The sequence below is a fragment of the Prosopis cineraria genome, unplaced genomic scaffold, assembly GCF_029017545.1.
Source record: "Prosopis cineraria cultivar Desert tree isolate PC_DT_omini unplaced genomic scaffold, ASM2901754v1 PC13, whole genome shotgun sequence".
Taxonomy (NCBI): Eukaryota; Viridiplantae; Streptophyta; class Magnoliopsida; order Fabales; family Fabaceae; genus Prosopis; species Prosopis cineraria.
The window spans coordinates 34,903,682-34,923,717 of NW_026555344.1; the positions used below are offsets into that span (position 1 = coordinate 34,903,682).

The 20,036-nt window shown below is 31.2% G+C and overlaps 3 protein-coding genes across 7 annotated transcripts; all 3 read right to left on the minus strand.

Moving 5' to 3' along the window:
* Positions 1-3,819: 3,819 nt before the first annotated feature.
* On the minus strand, positions 3,820-7,267 carry LOC129290530 (uncharacterized). 3 transcript variants are annotated; one of them, XM_054927322.1, is made up of 4 exons: positions 6,958-7,267; positions 5,847-6,736; positions 4,845-5,449; positions 3,820-4,233 (listed from the first exon to the last, which is right to left on the minus strand). In XM_054927322.1, the coding sequence occupies exons 2-3, from the start codon at positions 6,342-6,344 to the stop codon at positions 5,219-5,221; spliced, it is 729 nt and encodes a 242-aa protein (XP_054783297.1). In that variant the 5' UTR covers positions 6,345-6,736; positions 6,958-7,267; the 3' UTR covers positions 3,820-4,233; positions 4,845-5,218. The 3 variants fall into 3 exon arrangements, with proteins under 3 accessions (XP_054783297.1, XP_054783296.1, XP_054783298.1); XM_054927321.1 differs by having other exon boundaries at positions 6,924-7,267; XM_054927323.1 differs by having other exon boundaries at positions 4,845-5,400; positions 6,924-7,265.
* A 2,563-nt stretch (positions 7,268-9,830) lies between these two features.
* Positions 9,831-12,529, minus strand: LOC129291448 (uncharacterized). Of its 3 annotated transcripts, none has more exons than XM_054928800.1 (4): positions 12,357-12,529; positions 11,424-11,759; positions 10,253-10,870; positions 9,831-10,108 (listed from the first exon to the last, which is right to left on the minus strand). In XM_054928800.1, exons 2-4 carry the CDS (start codon positions 11,724-11,726, stop codon positions 9,998-10,000), a joined length of 1,032 nt encoding a protein of 343 aa, XP_054784775.1. In that variant the 5' UTR covers positions 11,727-11,759; positions 12,357-12,529; the 3' UTR covers positions 9,831-9,997. The 3 variants fall into 3 exon arrangements, with proteins under 3 accessions (XP_054784775.1, XP_054784774.1, XP_054784776.1); XM_054928799.1 differs by having other exon boundaries at positions 11,424-11,948; XM_054928801.1 differs by lacking the exon at positions 12,357-12,529 and having other exon boundaries at positions 11,236-11,567.
* Positions 12,530-16,855: 4,326 nt separating this feature from the next.
* On the minus strand, positions 16,856-18,017 carry LOC129290048 (uncharacterized). The gene is made up of 3 exons (XM_054926764.1): positions 17,765-18,017; positions 17,115-17,310; positions 16,856-17,000 (listed from the first exon to the last, which is right to left on the minus strand). Exons 1-3 carry the CDS (start codon positions 18,015-18,017, stop codon positions 16,856-16,858), a joined length of 594 nt encoding a protein of 197 aa, XP_054782739.1.
* Positions 18,018-20,036: the final 2,019 nt, after the last annotated feature.

Sequence of the window (20,036 nt, forward strand, 5' to 3'; positions counted from 1 at the left end):
TTGGTAGTTTGAGACATATTGGTTGTGGACAAACCTTAGGTTATTAAAAGAGGAATTTTGAAGTTACCTGGATTAGATGGTTAAGAAAATGATTATCAGCTTTAGGCAACAAGTTCTACTTGCTGGAATGTGGATTTTACTGTTGACTTGAAGATTATGATGAATTTTGAATTTTTGGGATGTTTACTGTGGATTTCTATGGATTTTTGATTTGGTTGATTGAATAGTTGTTTGGCTAAGAAAACTTATTGGTTAAAAACTTTGATTGACAAACGGGTTATATATAAAATTTTAGGTTTGGAATTGATTTGATTTATTATTTGAACTTGATATTTTATTATTAAAAGTGTTTATTGGGGGTAAATGGGAAAATTAATTGGAATAGTCGAGGTTGATGTAAGTGTTGGTCATTTGATCCTAAATTGGATAATCTTTGTATCTATGAGACTATGACATTTGGGAAAGATAAAATTTGACTAGCTGTGAAGGTTGCATTTAGATGTTATATGATCCTTCTTTGGGTTGAACTTTGATTGTGGTTTTGGGTTGTTGATATGGGCTTCGTAGACTTCAAATTTGACTTTTGAATAACCAAACATTGCTTTTGGATCATGGTGTGGTGATGGCTAGAGTTGTCATAGTGGTACTGGTTTGCCCTATTGCCTTTTAACATGAAGGGTTGATGTAATTGGGATTTAATTTTTTTTGCAGTTTATGCATGCATACGTGGTTTTTGAGTGCTTGAGAATTTAAAAATGATGATAATTATACCATATGATTGTGTTTTGAGAAACAACATATAAAATATATTGGTATTGGCAATTTAGATAGAAATCAGGCCTATATTGTTTCTCTTAAATGTGATTCAATATTTGGAAAGAATTGTGAATTATTGTATTGAAGTGGCTTGGATATAAAAATGGTTTAAAAATTGTTTTACACACATCAATTATAATATCTAAGTATTTATCAATTATAATGTCTAAATATTTATTTTCAAACTAGTTTCACTATATGGTTATTTGTGTTTGCACTTTTAGAATATATATATATATATATATATATTATATTATATGTTTAAATTAGAATTTCTCTTCAATTACTGAGATATCGCATCTCACCCTTCATGTTTAAATTAGAATTTCTCTTTAATTACTGAGATATCGCATCTCACCCTTCATTTTAATATATATATATATATATATATTTTTTTTTTTTTTTGTGAAAGCTTTAGCTTGATTTATGTGTACGAAGATAAGAATGATTTGGCCTAGGCATATGACCACCTTTTATGGGTATTTGGATTTACTGTATTTGATCAAATGTTTTAGTTTATGTGTTGAGATGCTAAAAGTTGTACTACTTATTTGTTTATTTATGTATTAGGTGGTTGTGTTCTGCCCCGTGTCTAGAAAATGTTTTTATTATGGGCTTTTCGTCATAGTGGAAGCCCTCTCTTTCGCAGTGGTCTGTTTTATTATTTGGTATTTTGAAGGGCTCCTCGAGACAGGATGCTAACGTTTGGAACCAAATGATTAGGTACTGCTTACCAAGTGCTTGAACCTTTATCTTTTGGATTAATTTTTTTTATTATCTTTGTCTTTATTTTTGAGGGGTATTACAAAAGTCATTTGGAACAAATTTGTATCTAAACATGAGGCTGCATTATCAAACAAGCTTTCCCATCACAATTTAGGTTCAGGCCAGGATAACTTACTAGGGTGGCGGTAAACCAAACACACCCTTCACCTCCCACCTCTCCCAGATTTGTGCCTCATTCATAATATATGTAAATTGGTTTGTGCTGGTGTTTCAGAGTTCTGAATGTGTAGTTCTTTGCGTAAGAATAAATCTGTCCACGTTGTTTTTTACCATGATGAGAAATTGACGAGATCCAATACCTCCACAAACAAAGGAAATATAGAGTATGAGCTTTCAATGAGAACTTGTGTTGCATGAGCACATGCATTGATAAATAATAATTTTATATATTTTATCTTTTTAATTTAAATTTTTAAATATTTATTTGAGGCTAATTAAGTTTAATTAAATGTTATTTAATTTTATTAGCCAATATTCAGTTTTAAAATTTTAACTATCTAAATTCATGATTTTAAAATATAAATGATATCGTTAATATTTGTGCATAGGTGCTATTTAATTTAATTTTATTTATACAAATTTTCTAGATTCAATTTAAAAGATATAAATATAGATTATTTTGGATAAGAAGAATATAGACATGCTTGAAGATCAAATCAAAAATAAAATCTTTAAAATTTTGTTTAAATTTATTTTAGGTTATTTAGTGTAGTTTTTAATTAAGGTTATTTAGAGTAGTTTTATCATTTTATCATTAGCTTTTCTTTAGCCGTACGGAATTGCATCACTTTTGCATATATAAAGAAAGCAATGCACAGAACGAAAAAAAAAAAAGAAGAACGGAGTTAGCGTAGAACAGAGCCTACGGACGCAATAGCTCTTCAAGCGATGGCTTCTCTTTTTCTTGCAGTATATTGTTTGATTTTTGGTTCTACGGAGGGTTAAATTTTTAGTCTGATCAATCACAAATTATAATCCTAAATTTTGATCAGAGTCTTTAATATTTAAGGAAGATTTTATTTTAGCTTTATTTCAATTTTTTCTTTTTCTCTCTACCTCTAAATTTTATGTTTTAACTGCTATTACTGATTAGAGTAGCTTTATTACATAATTTTTGGGTTATAAATTTATCTGAGGTTTTACTTGCTATAATCGATTGATATAATAACTTAAGAGTAATTTGGCTTGGCTTGAGTAATTACTCATGCTTTGTTTTTGGTGTGGCTAACATAAAATAGTTGTTAGGTTGTGAGTTAAGGAAGATTTCAATTAATCTATAACTTAATTTCTTGTTTAATTCTTGAATGATAGTTTGAGAAATATATAATAAACTAAAATAATAAAGTTAAATAAAATTAATGTAACTTGTGGATGAGTAAGATTAAATTTAGGTGATTAGATTGTGATTGACTGTGCTGTTTGTTCTTGATAATTTTCTTAATTAAATTACCTCTATTTATTATTTCTAATTTAGTTTTTTAATTTCATCATAAAAAAACCCAACTTTTTAGCTTTTCATAATCATAATTTAAATAATTTTTCTATTGACTCTTAGAGAGATAACTTAGATTATATTTTACTGTAAAATTTAATTTTTATTAATTTTAATACTATTCGACAGTAGTGTGATGAGTGTCATGCATCTTGTATTTGATCCATTCAAAATTATTGCTTCGGTGACACATAAGCCAAGGTGAGCAACACGGAGCCTTATACCATTATATGATCCTAATGTTTGGTCAATATTTCTCATCAACATTATTGATATGCAAACCTTCAAGGTGTTCTTATAGATGTCATCAAATAAATCACTGTCGAAACGGAGTCATAACCGTAACAATCAATAGGGTTTGCAAGAACCCATCAACACTTAAAAGTCATTAACTAAGTTGACGCATTCAATAGTATAAAACCTTGTATTAAAAAAAAAAAACTAAATGTACATTTTAACTTTAATAAAAATCATTATGAGACTAAAAAATCAATTATAAAAATCCAAAATATGATTCATTTATTTTTTCCATAGCTCTCATGAACTCCTGCATTTTGATTAAATCAATTATACCTAAAAGTACACTTAGAAATAGATTTTATTCAAATTCTATTCAATCTAATGCTAATTTAAACAGGACTTAACCCTTAATCCAACCTCCGTCACCAAATGAAGGGGGTGTGTGTGTGTGCGTGTGTGTGTTCCATTAGAGTCATCACAAAGAAGAAAGATGAACAGGAAAAATTCTAAATAAAATGATCCTATCATCAGTGCTCCTTCAGAACTAAACACTACTACCGTATTTAATCATAAAATCGAGGCAAAAGATGAAACCCATCTCGCTTGGCTCATTGAAGAATACTGGTTTAGAAGTACACACACATATGTTCATATTCTCTTAGAGTCGACAATACTCACAATGAGAATAAGAACAACCAAAAAAAGAAAAGATAAGAGAGAAAATGAACAGGAAAAAAATTCTAAACAAATGATATCATCATCACTGCTGCTTCAAAAGTTCAAATCCAAATAATTTAGACATCAGAGTACTTCTCTTCTTCCACAGGCTTAAGCAATGGACCCAAAACAGTTGTCAAGGCTGACGACGAGTAAATAGCAGCTTTCAGAATTTCAAACACCTACATTAATACCATAAAGTAAAGTTAATCACCCAAATAAGGGAACTCGAAATACAATACTTTCTCTGTTCTTCTTTGAAATCTCACCTCTCAACTCATTTTGTTGTTCAGCCTTTGAACTATATATTTGGGATTTTTGTACTGTTCTGACATTTTTTTTTTAAATCATTATGTAAATATTAAATATAGATCATTGAAATTCTATCTTGAAGGACTAAAAGCCCAACAGTAAAGAGAAACAGAGCAATGATGCACAGCGGAGCAGCAGCATTGAGAGAGCACATTTCTTTTTTCTCCAACAAAACACAAATTTCTCACAAAATCAGCATAGAGAACTTCTCGACTTTTCATTCTGGTAAAAGATTCATTCAGAGTCTCGCAACAACCAACATCCATAAAAAACTAGCACGTTATGAAATTCTATAAGGGTTATTAAATAAAGGACTGAGAAAGGAAGAAAAAATTAAAAGAAACAATATTTGTTAGCTAAATTCGCACGGAAAAAAATTCAAAGAATGAAAGTTTAAACATAGATTATCCAAATTTGATAAAGAAAATCTAAATTCTGAAGAGCAAACCAAAGAATAGAGGAATGACAAAGAAGAAAGTACCTCATTCACCCCAATGCAAATGTCCTTCACTTCCAAATCTTGCTCAACAATTTTGGAATCACGCAAAAATGACAAAGCAGCAGGAAGAGAGAATGGTGTTACGGACAAATCATCTGCCACCATGAACAACGTTCTCCAGCTAACATAACCACAATCCCCATCGGATGAAGACCTACCAGAATGGATTGGTAATAGCTGGTTTCGGACATTACTTGGGGGAATAAGAGGATTGCGAAGCCTGCTCTGCAGATACCAACGAATGAAAATATTTGAATCCAAATCACCCAAGCTCTTATGCAAGTTATCGATACAGCCCAAACCAGATTTGCCTCTTAGCAGACTTTCAACTACACCTAATTGTATGGTCAGGAAACTTAAAAGTTGATCTGTGAAGTCCTCTGATGCTTCACATACACTATTTTGCTTTTTGATTTTGATATCATTATCGTCAACTTCATCGTCTCCAAAAACCCCTTGGGTAAATCATATTGCCTTAAATCAGACTTCGGTGGTATTTGAGAGTTCTGAATGTGCAGCTCCTTGCGTAAGAACAAATCTGTCAACGGTCTCTTTGACCATAGTGATAACTTGAGAAGATCCAATACCTTCAAAAAGAAAGCATATATATATATATATATAGAGAGAGAGAGAGAGAGAGAGGCTGAGACTTGAAATGATGAGGAAGAGTTCAAATTAAACAATATCGTTGAAACTGCACATAAATCCTATTTCTAAAATTCCTGAGACTTTGATTAAAAGGAAAAGACGTAGACTACATAGCTTCCGTGGAGTTTGCTAAGTTTGCAGACACAGAAGAATAGAATCTGGTTAATGTCAACAAAAATTTAAGTTCAGACGAGGTGTGTAAGGTTTAAAAAATAAAGACTTCGAAACTAAAAGTGTTGAAATTCGAGGAAAGGATCTAAAAACCAAAGAAATATGTACATAATATCAACCGAATTGAAAGGATCATCAACATAATTTACTCAATAATATCATCACCTCTTTCTGAGTGACATTCACATCAAATCTCTTAGGAACAAATTCAGTTCCGAAATTTTGCAGTATCCACAAGACTGCTTTCGTATCACTAGGCATGACTCTTAAATCATCAGAAACAATAAAACGTGCCGGTTTGTCAAGATAGCCCCAAAAACCCTCCGACATCTGAACGTCATCAAAGTTATATACCAGATTTACAGAATCAGCTTCCAATGGGTTGACTGGATTCAACAACCTCCCTTTATACTCGTCAGATTGAAAATACTTTGGGTCCAGATCTTCTACACTTTGACGCAGTGAGCTTATGCAGTTGAATGTGCAAGGCTCTACAGTAAAGTACTTACCAATAACTGCAGAAATAGTTCCCAAGGGCAATGTTAAGAAACTCAATAAAATACTGACGAACCCACTCCCTGCTTCAGCATAGAGAACCTTATTCTTCTCTTCGTCTACGTTCAGAATCAATGAAATCTTCTTCACTTGTTCTGGTGAAGCCATGATAAGAAGTGCAAAACGAAGATGATAGATCGTTCTTCAAAAGACTAATTTAACGGCTACAATACTAGATTAGTTTATTTGTAGAGAGAAAAAGCTGTAAGGATAATGCAGCTCTATCAATGACGACCTTTAGACACAATGCAAGTAGTACACACTAATCCAAACTTTTAATTACATAGATTTATTCTTTATGCAAAAGAGGCGAACTGCTTAGTATGCACTGACAACTTCGCAGGAGGATGCTTGAAAAGATTCTGCACGCAGATATGCAGATATCAGCCACAGAGAAGTTGATCCATAATCATTGACTGAATTGCAATCATAGAAATGGCTGATTTGGACAAACTCAGAAGCATAAGATGTCCTCTTATGAATTCCATTCACTCCATTCACTATCAAGGTTAGAAGATAAAAAATCATTAGTTTATACCTAAGTCTCAGAATTCATTAGAAGAGAATCGAGATACTAGATGTGCATCAGGACTATTAAATTCAATATATTTCATAAAACTAGTAAATAATCCATAATAAGTTCATCAATAGAGAATCACAGATGCACGAATATGTCAAATAACGTACATTGAATCGAAGTTGTTTGCAATTCCAGTTATACCAAAAAAATCATGCTATCTAATGTGCCTGAGGCTTCAACACTGTTACTGGAGAAGCTTGCTGCAGCAGCATTAGGATTCTACAGGCTCAAAATTTGCCCTCTCTTTGCCGCTCCTTCCGATTTGCAAATTCACACTCCACAGCATCCAGATTCCATGGCCCTCAAAGTGTTGGGACAGCTATGGTGAAGAGGCGATGGTGACTCAACCGGACGGCACGATGATGGCGCAAATACGGCCAAGGGGAGCGTCGACTTCAGCGACGACAACACCTCCGTTTTGATGCTCTTGTCCTCAAGCGCGGGTCCCTAAAGCGTGCGCAGTACTTGAACAGTGTTTTTAGGTTTTTCTGGCTCCATCTGAGCCGTTCCGAAACAAACGTTCCAAATAAAGCCACGTCATTTTATAAATTTACAATTGCATGGTATTTACACCCGTATATCTAATTTATCTTCTAAATTAGTTAATATTCAATGGCTACATCAAGGGCGGTTTATTTCTTTTTTTAAAATGAAAAATCATTTTTTTAAATCTATTTTGTGAAATTTTATAATATTTATTTAAACTTTTAAAAATAATTAAAAAACTTTTAATTATTTTAACAAGTTACTTTGAATTAGAGTTAAAAAAAAACCAACGAATTTAGCTAATATAGGCTCGTTGACTTAGATTTATAAGCTCAATTTTCTTAATTTTGACTATTTTAAAATTTTGGCTTTTATTTAAAGGATTTATGACTAGGTTTGTTAGTCTTTTTCTTTAAAAAATTACTTTTTAAAAATAAAGTTTGATATTATAACATTATAAATTAATTAAAAAATTTTAAAATAAAAATAAATAAAACGAATCAAGATCTTACTTTATATCACAATCATAAGTCAAGCTTTTACATGCTAATCATTCAAGATAAATATAAATAATTATATAAAGATAGGATGAAAGAAAATAACTAATTTTAAATCATCAAAACAGTCATATATATATATATATATATATATATATAAAATAATAGTGCTCCATTACAAAATCATCAACATGGCCAATACACACAACAATTTAAACTTAAATTGGACATTAGAGGAGTCAAATATTCAACGCCAAAACTTGTTTAACAAATCAAGGAATCAAACCAATAATTGTTTCGTAGTATCACACTATCACAAAAATATTTCAAATAACAAATTCATTTAGGAAACAAAAGGGAGATGGAGTTTATGACCACAAACCTTATTTTAATTCATAAACTAAACTGAAAAATGAATTACAGAACATTTATGTTTTTTTTTTATTTTAAATTAATAAGGCTTGTAATGGTGCCTATTTTTACCAAACCTAACAAGGTCAGGGTGAAGCCTAATTATATTAAAAAAATTATTTTTCAAGTTCGTACTTTAATAAAAATAAACTTAAATGGGTGGCCTGTCAAACTTTGCTTATATTATTAGCTCTACTTTGAATAACTTTTGTAAATAATATAATGTAGTAGATAATGGAGAATATCATAATGTGAATATACATGAAGATACTATAAAATTTTAAAGGATTAAAGTGTATTTTTCTTTCAAGGAGCATTGAGCATCTTATACTAATAAGTGAGACATTTTCTCCCCAAGCTATTTTTTAGAAGAGCAAAAATCTCCCTCCATCCTTTGAAAAATAATTAACGACAAAAATACTTCACTTATTAATATAGGATGTCTAGCAATTCTTAAAGAAAAGAATTTTTAATGTATCTAGTGTTCCTAAAAAAAATTTATAGATAAATTAACATTAATAGACATGCCACGTTAAAATGACAAAATTAACATATCACTAACAAAGGAAGATGTTTGCCCCTATGGAAAATGGTTTAAATAAAAATACTCCACTTATGAGTACATGATATCTAGTGCTCATCAAATAAAAGTATAAGAAAAAATACACCTTAACCCAATTTTAAAATAACTTAATAACAAATTATTGTTAATCATAAAATCTAAAAATAACTAAATAATAATTACTTTTGATTAAAATAAAATATTCTTTTAGTTCTCTAACTTTACATAAAATTTTAATTTAATTCATTAATTTCAAAAATTATATTTTTACTTCTCTAAACCTAAAATTGTTAGTTTCAAAGGACTAAACTATTTATTGTAATAGTAATTATTATTTTAGAAGAATTCAACTTAACATGTTAATATTTAAAAATAATTTATCAATATTTAAAAATTTAATGTATAATTATTTTATGATGAAATTAACGGTGTTGGGGTTAAAGAATTGAAAAAATATTTTATAAAATTAGGAAACTAAATAAAACTTTGTGTAAAATTAAAAGACCAAATGCATATTTTAATCTTTTAATTATGGTAACCAAACATAAAATAATATCTATTTTTTTTACAAATTCTTTACAAAATAAGTCATTTAATATAATCTATAAATTATAAAAAAATACTTATTTTTTAATATTAAATAAATGAGCCCCAAATCAATAATTTTAAGCCTCAATAGTACTAGGTAATTTCTTTAAAAAAAAAACTAGAAAGGGAAACTCTGAAAAATGATAAATTTATTATTATTATTTTTTAAATTTTCCTCCCTGATTATCTCTCCCCTTTATTTTTCTCACTGTTCCATGTGTGTCCAAACCAAATCTAAGGATATAATAAACGCGAGGTTTTGGACTTAATTCTCCGTAACTGTAAGTGCAATACTTGTGTGCAAAAATTAAACTTCCTTGACAAATTTCGCACATCCCAATAAATAATGGAATAGCCCCTTTTGTTTTTTTTTCTCCTTCACATTATTAAGAATTCAAAAAAATTATTGCATATTCAAATAGCTCATGGCATGCATCTCCCTTTACCTGATATCGCAACTTCAAGAACAGAAAAAGCGAAAATTCCTTGTATTGGTAGTGTATCCTTTCTGTTTGGACATTTTCTATTGAATGATGATTCAGTACTTACTCAAAAAGGAAAAAAAAAAAAAAAGTACGACAAAACATAGTTCATATCCAAATAACATTCCTACATTCACTTCACTTCGCTTCTCTTCCTACATTACAATACAATCACTTCTATGAACCAAATCGGCACTAAGAAATGGCCTCAAACCAGTGGTCAAGGCTGATGATGATGACATGGCAGCTTTCAGAATTTCTAACACCTGCATTGAACAAACACAAGTTTAATCACCCCAACAAAGTAAATTCAATGAGAAAGGTAAAAAGTATAATTACATAGATAATGTCTAAAGGCCGCACATAGGGAAGAGGAATGAGGAAGGGCAAAGAAGCAGAGAGAAAAGTACCTCATTCACCCCAACACTTACATCTCTTACTCCCAAGTCCTGCCCACCATCTTTAGAATATTCATGCAGAAATGTTAAAGCAGCATGAAGAGAATAAGGTTTTATGGACAAATCATCTGCCACTATAAACATTGTTTTCGACGTAACATAACCAGTACAACACGTGTGTGAAGGAGCACCTAAGATATAAAATGGTAACAACTGGTTTATGATTTTATTTGAAGAATTAAGGGGATTAAGCAGCTTGTCCTTTAGATCACGAACTTTTGAACTAAAAAAACTAGTTTCATCCAAATTAGCCAAGCTCTTGTACAAGTTATCAATGCAACCCAAACCAGAGTTGCATTGGACAAGACGTTCAGCAGCTGCTAATGGTATAGTCAGAAAACTCAAAATCTGATCAATGAAATCCCGTTCTGCTTGAGCAAACAGTATTCTGCTCTTTGATTCTGATATCATTACTTTCAACTTCATCCTCCGAACCTTCTGCTGTAGCTCACTTATCTTTAAGTTGGGCTGTGGTCGTGTTTGAAAGTTCTGAATGTTCAATTTTTTGCGTAAGAATACATCAGTCAATGTTGTCTTTGACCGTAATGAGAACTTGACGAGATCCAATACCTTCACAAATAAAGCAAATACATATATAAAGGTTGGGCCAGAACAGTGATGAAAAGTTCAGATTAATAAGGGAAAAAGAGAAAAATCAGTCGGGAATATAGTTTTGCTTAAAGCATGCAAATTTTCAAACAATCTAGGAGCAGGAATTATAATACGAAATTCTCCAAATTTTGCCAAGATTACACATGCAGAAAAGTCTATAATTGCAACAAAAATGAGTGCACTTTGAAAATAGAAACTCTGAAGTTTAAGGTTGTGAGATTCAAGGGAAGTTTTTAAACACCAAAGGAATGTCTATATAATATTAACAAAATTGGAAGAATTCAATGCCATTAACTTATTATTTTACTCAAAAATATGCTCACCACTTCCGGGGTGACATTCACAGTTAATCTTTCATGATCATATTCAACTCCAAAATTCTGTACTATCCACAAGGCTGCCTTCAGATCACTAGGCATCACTGTTAGATTATCAGAAATGATAAAGCATGCCGATTTTCGAAGGTAGCCAACAAACCCTGTGAGTTCTGTGGATCATTGAAGTTATATACCAGCTTTTTGGAATCAGCTTCCATTGGGTTGATTGGATTCAGCAACTTTCCTCTATTATCATCTGAAGTGAGAAACTTTGGATCCAGATTTTCTGTACTATGATGCAGTGAGCTTGTGCAGTTAAATCTGCAAGGCTGTACAGTGGTCTCCATGCTAACAAGTCTAGAAATAGTCCCCAAGGGCAATGTGAAAACACTTAATAAAACATCTACGAAGTCATTATCTGCTTCAGCATAAAGAACCTCATTTTTCTCGTTTATGACAAGAGTCAACGAAATCTTCTTCTGCTGTGATGAAGCCATTATCAGGAAGAGGCGATACCCAGAAGCTAGATTCTGCAAAAGACTAAGTTCGATGGCTACAATGCTAGATTAATGTGTGTGTATATAAAGACAAGACTGCCCTCAGTTATGAAATTCATCCCGTTCTTCCACCATTACGGCAGTACCATCTTCAACTCCTCCACCCATCTTTGGTCTTCACCGTGATTTCATACGCATGCCAACCACACAAAAAAAGATGCCCTATAAAAAATAAAAACAGATTGAAGCATTTCAAATTGACGGCTACTCACAGTTTCATATCTTCAACTGGCTAAAAAAAGATCATCAACAAATCTGGAGTGAAGATTGAAAATCTCAACTACTACCAGCATATATGAAAAAGAAAACACAATCACGCAAAATTACAGAACACTAACTAAAGATATGGAGACTTAAACAAAAAAACAAAACGTTTCTATGACGTTGCTTCAACTATTTGAATATGAAGATGCCGATGGGTATTAAGGATCCGACCCACCTTCACCATCACGGTAAGATTTAAACGTCAAACCCAAAAATGCCAAACGCCTAACCCAACCCCGATTTGAACGTCAATACAAGATTCACAAGCAGGTGAAGCGGAAAACTATTTTGTAAGTTTCTTCTTACCAACACAGATTCAAACGCCAGACATAGACTCGAAAGCAGATGAAACCAGAAATGGCAAATGCCCAACCCAGACTTCCCGCGAACGTGTTCGTCTTTAGGATGAGCGAAGGAAATGCCGTCGTGGCGGTCGAGGAGTCTTGGGAATTCTTTTCAGGGACAATTTGGCGCATATCTCAAACGGGGTAGTTTTTTCTTTGTATAATAAATAATCACAAGTTGCACGGATTTAGATCCCTGCCGTAAAAAGATTGAGCGGCGGGGAAGTAAGCATGTGTATCATCAGATTGATCTTACGGTCGAGAGAGGCGCTGGTAAAAAATTTATTTCGAATCTATAAAAATTCAAAATTGATATTTGTATTTTTATTGTTATTTTAAATTTATCAATATAAAAATTTGTAAAACTTTTAATTAATCTACTTGTTATTAATCTGGACGGTTCAGACTTCAAATTGTCCAAATTTAATGTTAAAACTTTTTATAATATTTAGAAATTCACTATCTAGAATTATTCTAAATGGTCTAGATTTAATATTAACTTTTTTCAAGCACTAAAAAAATTAAAAGCACTAACTTATACTAATATATGTCAATTAATTTTAAATACAAGTGACAAGTATAATCAATTTTGTCAAATCATGTAAAACATTCAACAGCATAAATTCACGTTTCCAAACATAATAACGCATACGTGTAAAATAATGCTTTTTAATAATTTCTATATGAAAGAGAGTTTGTCACACAATCAAATGATATAAAAGGATTAAAACTCAGTTCATGATTCTCATCATTAGGATCATAATATAGACAATTATATGTCATTTTCTCACTATATGCATGATCATATTTCCTTTATATCTTCATTATTCCTTTGACATGAAACCATAGACTATAGCATAATAAGATAATTTATAATCCGGGGTTTCCCTAGTCTAAACACTTGTGAAGGGATTACCTGGCCAAGGCTTACCCAACTCACTTGTGAAACATGGTTTCCTTCATTTTATCATATTATAAGGTATCATTCTCCTTAAACTAACTTCCTCGTTAAACAAGTGAATAGCTAGCTAGGTTTGAGTCTCTCATTGAACAAGTGAAACAATATGATTATAATCAATCCAGGCAAGCCATCAACTCGATGGAAGCCCTACCACTTGAATTTAATTCTCTACTTCTCTTTCTAAGTAAACTCTTACCTCTTCTCAAGATCATGCAATGTATATTTATGCAATAATTCACAATTAACATATTTCATAAAACTCTGAATAACCAATTTCATTGAACTTTATCATTTTGCAAATCATTGAACTCCTACAATACATATACTTATAAAACCTCATTGATAAAAAATCATTGTACTCTTTAAACACGTTTTCTTAAACTCCAAATTAAATAAGTCATTGAACTCCATATTTATCATACTCATTGTACCTCATGTATTTACAATCATTGAACTCCATAAATTTTAAAATTATTGAACTGATATCAATTCAAATCATTGAACTCTTAACAAATCCCAATAGGAAAATCCACTAATAACATTTTTTAATAGATTGCATTTTTGTGCAAAAATCATCATGGTGGATTTCCAAGCAATTCATGTCATATTTGCATTTCAATCAATTTCACATAATTCAATCATTACTTATTAATCAATAAACTAATTAACACACAAAAATAAAAAATAAAATTTTTCCAGTTATCTCAAACCTTTAAAAGGTCAAAGGTTTCACCATTCAAATACTCACTCTCAAAGCTTTCAAGAAGTTAGAATGGTGCTAAAGATAGTCACTCTACAAGTATTTACAATGCAAATCATCAATATCCACATTTGGGCTAATTTTCACTAATAATTCAACACTTCTTAATGCTTAAAATTCACTCTTGACTCATATAAAAGTACCTATAAAGTTTCTTAGCTTTCTTTACCGTCATTAACATCATTGAGCTTTTTAATGGTCATTAATGAAATCACATTGTTGCAACTAACACATTCATAGGGAAATTTCAGACATTTAATGCCCCTTAATCTCTAATCATTATAACTCCATAAATATCAAGTTTCATTAGCTCAATCTAGTTTCATTAACTCTATTTAAGTTAACAGGTTTGGAACCATAACCTATATAGATCGAAAATCACTATTATCAATCAAACCCTAACTTTTACACTAAGAAAATGGAAGAAGAGAGAAGGATTTAAGTGTAGGAAGCTTACCGTAATGTTTAGGATCTCCAAAATACTCTCAATACTCAGATTCTTCAAGTCCTAGCAGAGCATTTTTGTCCTTTCTTTGTATATTTCATTTTTCTCTCATCCGTTGCATTAGTTTCGTGATCTTATTATAGCAAAAATGCGACCATGCACCATAGCGGACACATTATGTGGCACGATGCATGGCACAAAGAACATCTCCCAGACGTGTTACCACACATGCATTGTGGTGGTTTATCCACAAGTTGTGGTGCGTGGCACAGAGTCTTCCCTTTAGATTTCTTTCTCTTTTCATTTTTGGGTGACCCGATTCTCTTTTGAAGCCACGTTTAGGGCTGGAAATCACAATCAAACACGCCTATTAAGCTTCTCTGGCCACACACCTCATTAATACACTTAATTAACCTAATTGAGCTTAATTAATTTTATTTTAAATCGAGGATGTTACAAAAAAATGCATGTCTTTTTGTTGAAATTTTTTTAAGAAAATATTAGTTATTAATTTTTTATAAAATAATTTTAATGTTGGTTTGTAATTTTTATTTATGAAAATATTTTGTTTCTTTATTTATGAGAAATAATTTTGTGAAAAATATTTTGATAGGACTTGTGAGAATCTCATATATCCTAAAGTTATCTTTCAAAAATGGTTTATTTTATTTTAAAAAATATTTTATTTTTATTTATGAATAAAATATTTTGATATATATACCTAAGATAATTTATCGTCACATAGAATAAGCTATTTGACTTATGAAATGTGAGGATTCTAAAAGTTTAATGCAACCGATGATTTCAAAACTATATATATGCGATAATTTATCACTACGTACAGGATAATAAATTAACTATAAGTTTGCATGGATTTTAAAAGTCTCACGTAACAAATGATAAAATCATTATAGATGCAATAATAATCCAATAAACACTCACTTGAGATTTAAATCTCGAGATTCTTTTCTTATAATTCTCATGAATACTTTCAGACATCATATATCTCCAAATTCACTCACCATATCAAATCCCATAATAATAATAAAGACTTTAGAAATTTTATAAATTTCCTAATACAAAATGAAATTGCCACACAAGATATGCACATATTCAAAATTGTTTTCTACACAGAAATTCATCAAGTAACCGTGTTGAAGTCTAAAACTCACATCACGTTACTATGGCATATAACATGAGAAAAGGAAAATTTGATGAGCAGAATTCCATTTACACATGGAGACAAAAAGGAAAAAAGATTAGCCAGAAATAGGTCATAATTGGACGCACAATCACATGGAGACAAAAGGAGTTACAATATGACTAAAGGTGGATGTAGATCAGGAATGCAGGTAAAGGATTATATTCTTGAAGTGTGAAAAGTTACCGTTTGGCAACTAAATATTAAAAGGGCTTATGGCTCCCACTTAAAGGCCTAACTTGTCATGATTTCTAAACCTTCTACCGATACGCTTGCATGTCTAAAGTTGAAGAGGAAATAAACTTACCTTTATGAATCTCTATTAATATTAAAGTCTCCTTTCTCTTTGTCATCTCCTCTATTCTTCCCTCCTCTCTCTTACAGTTTTCTTGAGTCTCTTCAACCATTTGACTTTATCTTTATTTTCCTTTATATAGACCTCTACATTTAAAGTTTATTTAGAATGTCAATCGTATTATGGTTTACATTTGATGTATTCTTATATTATTATTATTATTGAGAGATTGGATATTAATTATTATCTTATCTATTATTATATTATTTTGGAATGTTTGAATCTTAATATTAGATATTATATTCTATTATTTTGAAGTTTTCAAATCATAATATTAGATTAGATTATATTCTTATTATTATATTATTTTGAGATATTCAAATATTTATATCTCATTATTATACTAGATTGTGATTTAATTTGATTACATTTATGTCATTTTTTATTATCTTCAAATCAAAGATCTGTTAACTTTTATTTATTTATTTTCTTGTTATAAAATATTTTCATATTTTTATTCTTATTATTTTATACAGATTTCTTTTATAAAATGTTTTCCTATTTTTCATTTTTCATTTTCTCTTTTTTATTATTTTATTGTGTATGTTACCTTATTTATTTATTAGGGTTCGAATAAAATATGGTGTTCATAAATGAAGTTTAACACTATGCAATAGCATGAAAGTATATGGTGATCAATTATAACCTTTTAACAATTCCAAACATAATCATCAACTCACACATAATATGAGGTTCAGCTATAAAATTATAATCGACAACATGAAGAACAAGAAACTAATTAAGGATCAAAAGAAGCAAACTGAAGAAGCTGGCAGTTGTTTTGAAATCGGATCATATGATGTTCCTTCAAGGTGACCCAAGCCTCTATTCCATCTCTGATCTTGCTGGCATCAAAATCATTACATTTCTGGTAGAAGCTCCAACTGTAATACAAACCCATATTGGATTGGCCCATCCAAAGTTTTGCTTTATGGAAACCAAACCTGACCCAGCTACTGAAGATATAGCAAGGAACGCCTTTCTAGGCCACCAACTACAACTTTCGTAAATTTGATTCAAGAATTTCAATAAGTTCTTCACCATATCCTTGAAGCTTGCTCGCATGATCTCCATCAACCATTTTAATGGCTTTTTTCACTACTTCTGCCAAATCTTGTAGCTCTACATTGTTTTCTTTATCAACTTCAAGGAATGGAGAAAATGCAGGCACAAAGAGATTACCTGAATTTAATTCTGTCTATGCAAAAGCTCAAATTAAACAAGCAACTAAAACATTTATAATTAAATAAATAAATTAATTAATCAATCACTTGGTTCCTATAATTTTGACTTGGCTGTAATTCATTCCTTAAATATTAATTCGGTGCAGCTCAATCCCTATATTTTTAATTTAATTACAACTCAATCTTTAAATTTTAACTTATTGTAACTCAGTCTCTAGTTAAAGTTTAAAAACTGAATTATAATCAAATTAAAATTATAAGAAATCAAGTTAAGATGAGTCAATATTTAGCAATTGAATTATATCCGATAATTATAGGAACCAAATGATTAATTTTCTCTTAAATTAATAAGAGAAGAGATCTTCACAGAAAAAATTCCCAGCAATGGCGGCAGCATCCGACCACGTATGCTCACAGCATGTAACATTATGAACTTCTTTGATGAGTTGTCTGATCACTTGCACCTTCAAAGGCAGGTTTCCATATCAAAGTTGTCACACCTTGAACCCTAGTGGGCATAAAGCTGAATCCCCTTGAAATTTCTTCTTTTAGTGTACACAAGCTATCCTCACTAAACATGAATCTCTTGGTTGTAATATTCTTCTCTCCTATCATATCATTCATGTCAATCTCCATGCCTTTCGGTGGAAAAAGCATAGAAGCTTCCATATTAAGGGGCAAAGAAGTATCAGCCACTTCATTTGCATGATCTTCCATTGCCTTTTGAGACCAAGCTTGGAGGAATGAATCTATCGCTGTTTCGTCATATACCTTATGTGATGACACACACACACACACCAATAGCTATACCTCCACAACCAAACTCACTGACCTGAACAACCATTACTTGACGATCTTCATCTTCATCGTCCCCTTATGTCTTTGAGTTGATGGTTAGCATTATTATTGAGAAAGAGCTTTGAGGGAACTCTAGCTTCATGGTAAAGGACACCTTCATCGTAATAATCAACATAGAGATAGAGATCGCTTTTGTTTCCTTTCATTCTTCCAGAGAATGGATAGTAAAGAGTGAGAACTTCTGATAAAGAAACTTATAACTTTTGTGATATTTTGGGAAAGTCATGAACTCATGGTCATCAGAAGCAGAGTAGAAGAGAACACTGGGAACGTAAACAGAAGGTGGAGGGGCTAACTCATCGAGGAGAGAAAATTTGAAGTGTTTGAGGTGATTTGGAGTTGGAGATAAGGCTTTTTAGCTTCTGCCATTTCTTGGAATAAAAAAGATTTTTAAGACAGCAGAAGAACAAATGGCTTTTATATAAATGGCAAGGAGACTATGCGTCATGATGAAAATATATAAATTATTAATTACATCATTGCAATTGATTTTTGGCCGTGTTGGAACTAAGCAATGTATTAGCTTACTGTAGTTATTAGCTGTTACTTATTGTTATAGCCATGTATTTCTAGCGTAACTTATATAGATAAGTTGTAACGGCATTAGCCCGATTGATGTACTGTATATGTCTACAAATAAGATGCCTACACTCAGTGAAGTCAAGTCACTGAGTTCTTTTTCACACATCTGTCTAAAGTTTCATTGGCCACGAGAATTTTTTTTTTTGGTACACATGGATTCTCTTATCAAAGATAATCCTATTCAAAATATAGTTAGGCATTAAATCATGTGATTTCTAATATGGTTAAAAGAATGTTAGAGAAATATATTTGACAAATATTGAATTGACTACAGCGTCATCCTTTCATCTGAGAGGGTTAAACAATATTATTTTTATTTTGTAATTTAAAATTTTGAAAACTTAAATGCTGTTCTTCATGACTTGATTTTGAATTATTCCATTTGGATACTCCCATGTCCAAAATTCTCATCGCTCTTTTTAAGCCCTAAATAAATATGCAGTGCAAATTTTCTACCATTCAAGTTTGCAAACATTAGTGCACACAAATCTAATTTTCATATGAAAAAGCTGGCTTGCCAAGCGTGAGGGAATCCTTCCAATTTTATATATAAATTACCTCTAACTATTTTACTGGAACCATAGAGGGATGATTAAATTATTATCAATTTCTGAAAAGGAAAGATATTTCCCAATTCACCCTTATTAAATGCATCACTCAAAAATATTTCTCCCTCATATGTAGCCTTTTCTTATACTCATAAAAAAATTGTGAAAAAGTAAAATTGGAAGAAAATGATTAATTATTCATCTTGTTTTGTCTATACATATCCATTTGAGATTGGACAAAGTTTTACATTGATTGTCAAGTACCTAACACAACCCTCCTCCTTGATTTGGGCTTGTGACTAGCTATAAAGATAAGTAGAGTTAACAATACCCTTGAAAACTTGGTTGATAGAGTCAAGAATATGGATTGGGTTATATGGATTGGCTCAAATAACTGATTATAAGAGTTGGGTTGGGTTGGGTTGGCAAAAAATTAATCCAAATAAAAAATGAATTTTTTCTAGACTATACCAGATAACCCATGAATCATATGAGCTAACCCTGATAAGTTAGGTTGGCTCGTTTAACTCATTATTTTTCAAGAAAATGGAAAATAAAGGAAAAGTGGGAAATATGGTAGCCATTGATATGCTTAACTAAATTCTCCGGACACGCTTCTTTTGCGAAAATCCTCCATGTTAAGGGAAACTACAGTAGTCCAACAAAAGGGCGTATTTATAATAAGTACATATACAACTCGCTGCTATGGTTAAGGACTTAAGGGAAAGGCAGCCCTTGTATGAACTGT

Excerpts from the sequence above, each read along its gene's own strand:
- LOC129290048 (XM_054926764.1), bottom strand. The coding sequence starts at position 18,017 with ATGGAAGATCATGCAAATGAAGTGGCTGATACTTCTTTGCCCCTTAAT. Across the intron at positions 17,311-17,764 it reads ATGGAAACCTGCCTTTGAAG|AATTAAATTCAGGTAATCTC; the intron begins GTGCAAGTGATC and ends TTGCATAGACAG. Across the intron at positions 17,001-17,114 it reads GAATCAAATTTACGAAAGTT|TTGGAGCTTCTACCAGAAAT; the intron begins GTAGTTGGTGGC and ends TTTGTATTACAG.
- LOC129291448 (XM_054928800.1), bottom strand. The coding sequence starts at position 11,726 with ATGGCTTCATCACAGCAGAAGAAGATTTCGTTGACTCTTGTCATAAAC. Across the intron at positions 10,871-11,423 it reads AAGCTGATTCCAAAAAGCTG|GTATTGGATCTCGTCAAGTT; the intron begins GTATATAACTTC and ends TTATTTGTGAAG. Across the intron at positions 10,109-10,252 it reads TAAGTGTTGGGGTGAATGAG|GTGTTAGAAATTCTGAAAGC; the intron begins GTACTTTTCTCT and ends TGTTCAATGCAG.
- LOC129290530 (XM_054927322.1), bottom strand. The coding sequence starts at position 6,344 with ATGGCTTCACCAGAACAAGTGAAGAAGATTTCATTGATTCTGAACGTA. Across the intron at positions 5,450-5,846 it reads TGAATGTCACTCAGAAAGAG|GTATTGGATCTTCTCAAGTT; the intron begins GTGATGATATTA and ends TTCTTTTTGAAG.